This window comes from Gossypium hirsutum, chromosome D05, assembly GCF_007990345.1.
Source record: "Gossypium hirsutum isolate 1008001.06 chromosome D05, Gossypium_hirsutum_v2.1, whole genome shotgun sequence".
NCBI lineage: Eukaryota > Viridiplantae > Streptophyta > Magnoliopsida > Malvales > Malvaceae > Gossypium > Gossypium hirsutum.
In genome coordinates this window covers 32198445-32202977 of record NC_053441.1, presented here as the reverse complement: position 1 = coordinate 32202977, position 4533 = coordinate 32198445, and the positions used below count along the sequence as shown (strand labels likewise).

At 35.6% G+C, this 4533-nt stretch overlaps 1 protein-coding gene across 1 annotated transcript; it reads left to right on the top strand.

The window, feature by feature from the left end:
- Positions 1 to 1629: 1629 nt before the first annotated feature.
- Positions 1630 to 2782, top strand: LOC107902425 (uncharacterized). The gene is made up of 3 exons (XM_016828612.1): positions 1630 to 1673; positions 1760 to 2412; positions 2568 to 2782. Exons 1-3 carry the CDS (start codon positions 1630 to 1632, stop codon positions 2780 to 2782), a joined length of 912 nt encoding a protein of 303 aa, XP_016684101.1.
- The last annotated feature ends 1751 nt before the right edge of the window (positions 2783 to 4533 follow it).

The following is a 4533-nucleotide window of genomic DNA, read 5'->3' as shown; positions in this document are numbered from 1 at the left end:
TTGTAGGTAAAGAAGTCACCACTTTTTGTTTGGAAATTTTAAACAGTGACAAAAATTTGGGCCATTCAAATTTTACTAGTATTGTTTTGATCCCAAAAGCACAGAATCCCAAAAACATAACAAGTTTCAGACCTATCAGTCTATGTACTGTTATCTACAAAATTGTGGCGAAAGTAATAGCCAACAGACTTCAAGGGGTTATTGGGCAGTATTGATCTGTCGCAGAGTGCTTTCATCCCAGGAAGGTTAATTTCTGATAACATATTGCTAGCCTATGAGATCCTACACACTCTTAGACGAAAAAGAACAGGTAAGAAAGGCTTTATGGCAGTTAAACTTGATATGAGCAAAGCCTTTGATAGGGTTGAGTGGAGCTTTCTTAAGGAAGTCATGTTGAGAATGGGTTTTGCAAAAGAATGGGTCGATTTAATTATGAAATGCATTACTACAACTTCTTTTGTAGTCAATATTAATGGAAAAGGGGGAAGAATCTTTCAATCTTCTAGAGGACTACGACAAGGTGACCCACTTAGTCCTTTCCTTTTTCTACTATGCAGCGAGGGGCTTTCGGCACTAATGAGATTAGCATTGAAAGAAGGACGGATAAGAGGTGTCAAGGCAAGCAGGAAAGGACCAGCGATTTCACATCTACTTTTTGCCGATGATTGCATTCTGTTCGGAGAAGCAACTAACAAGGGTGTAAGGGTGTTAAAAGAAATCCTTAAGGAATATGAAGTATGTTTGGGCCAATGTGTTAATTTTGAAAAATCTACAATTTATTTTAGCTCGAATACATCAACCAGAGATAGAGAGGAAGTTTCAGTGAGCTTAGGTATAAGAGGGTCAACAGATATGGAGAAGTATTTGGGCGTTCCTAATGTTGTTGGAAGACGGAAAAAGGAGGCTTTTCAATATCTAAAAGATAAAGTTAACTCCAGAATTAAAGGGTGGAGCACCAGGCTATTATCACAAGGAGGCAAGGAAGTTTTCATTAAATCCATACAAATCCATACTTCAGGCAATTCCGACTTATGCTATGTCATGCTTTTTTCTCCCTAATTCCCTATGTGACGAATTGGAAAATTTATTCGCCACCTTTTGATGGCAAAAGAAGCAAGGAAAAAGAGGAATTCATTGGCGTAAATGGCAAAATATGTGCCGAGCAAAAGAACAAGGAGGTATAGGTTTCAGGAGTATGGCTAATTTTAATATCTCCTTATTAGCTAAACAAGGCTGGCGAATCCTAAATAATCCAAACTCGTTAGTTGCAAGGGTGTTAGGCTAAATACTTTCCAGAAACGGATTTCCTTAATTCGTATCTTGGGAATAATAGTTCTTTTGCGTGGAAAAGCATATGGGCAGCAAGAGGTGTTCTTTTCGATGGAAGCTGTTGGAAAGTAGGGAGGGGTACTGCAATCTCGGTCATTAATGATAGTTGGTTACCGGATTATCCAAAATTATTATCTTATTTTACCAATTATCCCAGGTTATCGCATTTGCAGGAATATAAAGTTGCAGATCTAATTGAAGACAGAAACAGAGAATGGAAAAAAGAACTAATCGAAGCTACCTTTCCTGCGGAGATATCTTAGAAAATCTTCTGTATCCCACTTGCAAAAGAGCCTCACGATGACTTCCTGGTCTGGCGGGGAGAGTCTTCAAGAGAATTCACAGTAAGAAGTGCCTATGAACTATTACAGAGCTTCGAAAATGACCCTAGTGCTTATGCTTTACAAAATGATTCTAGAAATTTCTGCAGAAATCTATGGCTCCTTAATCTACCTCTTAAGGTAAAAATTTCAATCTGGAAAATATCTTGGAATTATATCCCGACTCGAGTCAACTTGAACTACAAAAGGCTGTTAAACAATGTGACATGCATCGGGTGTGGCAGTGCAGCAGAATCTACAAATCATATATTCCGTGAATGTCCTGTGGCAAGAACAGTATGGGAAGAGTTATTATTCCCAGAATTATTACAAGTTCCTCATATGGATTTTGTACAATGGCTTACCTGGGTTTTTGAACAGAATTCCACCAATCGGCGACTGATCTTTTGTTGTGCTCTTTGGGCAATATGGGAAGAAAGGAATAGGAGAGTGCATGAAAAGACTAATAGATCTGGGAAAGAGATAGCATTTTTTGTAAAGAGATATATTAGTGAACTGAATGAGATTGGAGCAAAAACACCTCAGGTTAGATTAAGAGGCAGGGAATGGAAGTACCCACCGGTTCAGTTTGTGAAGGTTAACTTCGATGCAGCATTTGATGGGAACTCACGGCAATCAGCAGCGGGAGTCGTGGCCAGGGATAGTGACGGAAACACTCTTTTATCATGCACAGAGATTCATCATCATGTGGCATCAGCCTTTGCCGCAGAAGCAATAGCGTGTCGAACAGCAACTCAAATAAGTAGGGACATGCAATGGTCAAACATTATTATCGAAGGGGATGCATTATCTATAATAAAGAAGTGCAAACTGAAAAGCCATGATAAATCCAGAATCGGAGCATATATCCAAGATATACATCAGCTATTAAAAAATTTTGGAAAATACTATCTTTAGTATATTCCCAGAGAAGTGAACAGTCTGTCACACAAACTAGCGACGGTGACATTAAAGGAAAAAGAAGAACTTTACCTGATTGGAAGAGTCCTGGAGTATGCTGCGAATCTGGAAGAAACCGAAAGAAAGGCAGGGAAAATGTGTTGAGAAGAAGTGAACGGTTAAAGAAGCTGTATAGTGATAATTCAAAGGAGTGGCAGACAAGGCTTCATTGAAATCTGGAAACGTCTCTCTGAAGAAATGAATAGATGATTTTGAAAAGATGGAAATGGATTTTTTCTGATTGGGCATGATATGATAGCATTTATTAGGTTTTAGAAGATTTTGATTTTAAGTTGCTTAAAGACTATTTTTTTTCTATTTTTCTTTTAGGATTTGGTCCACAGTTCTGTTTTGTTTATGGGCCAGAACTTGCATTTAGCTTAGCCTGGACTCTCTGTATTTTTTCTTCATTTTAAGTTATAAAGCCCAATCTGAATTTGTTTCAAAAAAAAGTATATAACACCTTAGAACTTAACATAAATTATAAACCACAATTAATTTTTAACACTAAATGTCAAATTATAAAAATATTATTGTATACACTTAATGAACAGTTTCTTTTTATTTAATTCCAGGAATAAGTAGTATTTTTTATAAAAAGGAATTTAAACAATCTAACTCGTGAAAAAATATATTTAATAACTTATAACACTATAAATAACTTGACATTTTACAAATAATCTTTACATTTTTACAAAGTTTTTCTTTAAAAATACTCTTTTGTGATAATGATCCATTACCAGAGTATTACTTATTCCAAATAAAGGGCAGTGGTAAATTTTGAAAAGGCAATTTAATGTTTAAGTTTATTGAATAATGATAAGGGTATATAGTTACTAACATATTTTATTATATTTGTTCAAATGGGATGTTATTTATATCCTTTTATGTATCTATATGAATGTGATTTATGTTTAATTATAATATTCATATATGAAAATTTTAGATTAACACATGCATATGTTCTCAGAATAAATTTATGATAAAGTTATGTCAAGTGAAGATTGAGAAAATGTGTGCACAAATCATAACTTTAGTTAGAAAAATAAATGTTTAAGTAGTAGGATAACATTTAAATTCTGTTGTTGTAAAAAAAAATATTGTTGGGGATCAATTCGTATAAACAACGAGATATTAAAAGTTGAGAAGAACAAACACAAATATTTTACGTGGAAATAAAAAACCATAAGCAAATGAGGCATCAGCTTAACATTAATAGAGTAAACAAAACAATGGTACAATGAAAATACAAAAACCCAAGCCCCGAATACAAAGTTCACACCTAAAGCTCTCACAAAAGGGTTTCACAAAATTCTCTTAAACTCTCACCAAAACTCCACATGTGATTACATCTTGTCGTCCTTAAGAAAAACCCTTGCTAATGGCATGTCTAAATCAGGGTTATAAAGACCCTTTAAATAGAAGGGCTAAAATAGTTAAAATAACCCTAAAGTAATTACAGTCTAATTGGGAGAAGAAGTCATGTTCACCTGTACAAAACGTGGCTACATAACATCAAGAATTGTCATGATATGCCATCTCTCCTCGTCACGATGTCGTCGCCACATCCATTGCCAAAAACCGTCGCGTCATCCTGATGTCAGGGACCTCTTCATCCTGTCATCGGATTTGTTTTGGTCCTTCTTCGGTTGCTCGTTGATTATCGTCTAAGGTGCCTGCAACGTGTCTAATAAATGCGAGGCACACCCCATAAATATCCACATTGACTCGTAGCTATCATGCCTCCTTTTTCATGCCCCGTCACAAGCCTAACTCAAATTTTGCAAAATGTTAACCAAGTCTAAGTCGTGCTCGAACTTGGAAACTGAAAGAGTCCTAGTCTTCAAATCAAAATTGTATAATGCAATAAGAGCCAATAATACCCAAATAGGAGAGAAAACACAAACTCTCCACCTAATTGTAA

Bases quoted from the DNA above. Each gene is read 5' to 3' on its own strand.
- LOC107902425 (XM_016828612.1), top strand. From the start codon at position 1,630: ATGACTTCCTGGTCTGGCGGGGAGAGTCTTCAAGAGAATTCACA. The intron at 1,674-1,759 runs GTAAGAAGTGCC...AAATTTCTGCAG, and splicing joins AGTCTTCAAGAGAATTCACA to AAATCTATGGCTCCTTAATC. The intron at 2,413-2,567 runs GTAGGGACATGC...TACTATCTTTAG, and splicing joins TCGAACAGCAACTCAAATAA to TATATTCCCAGAGAAGTGAA.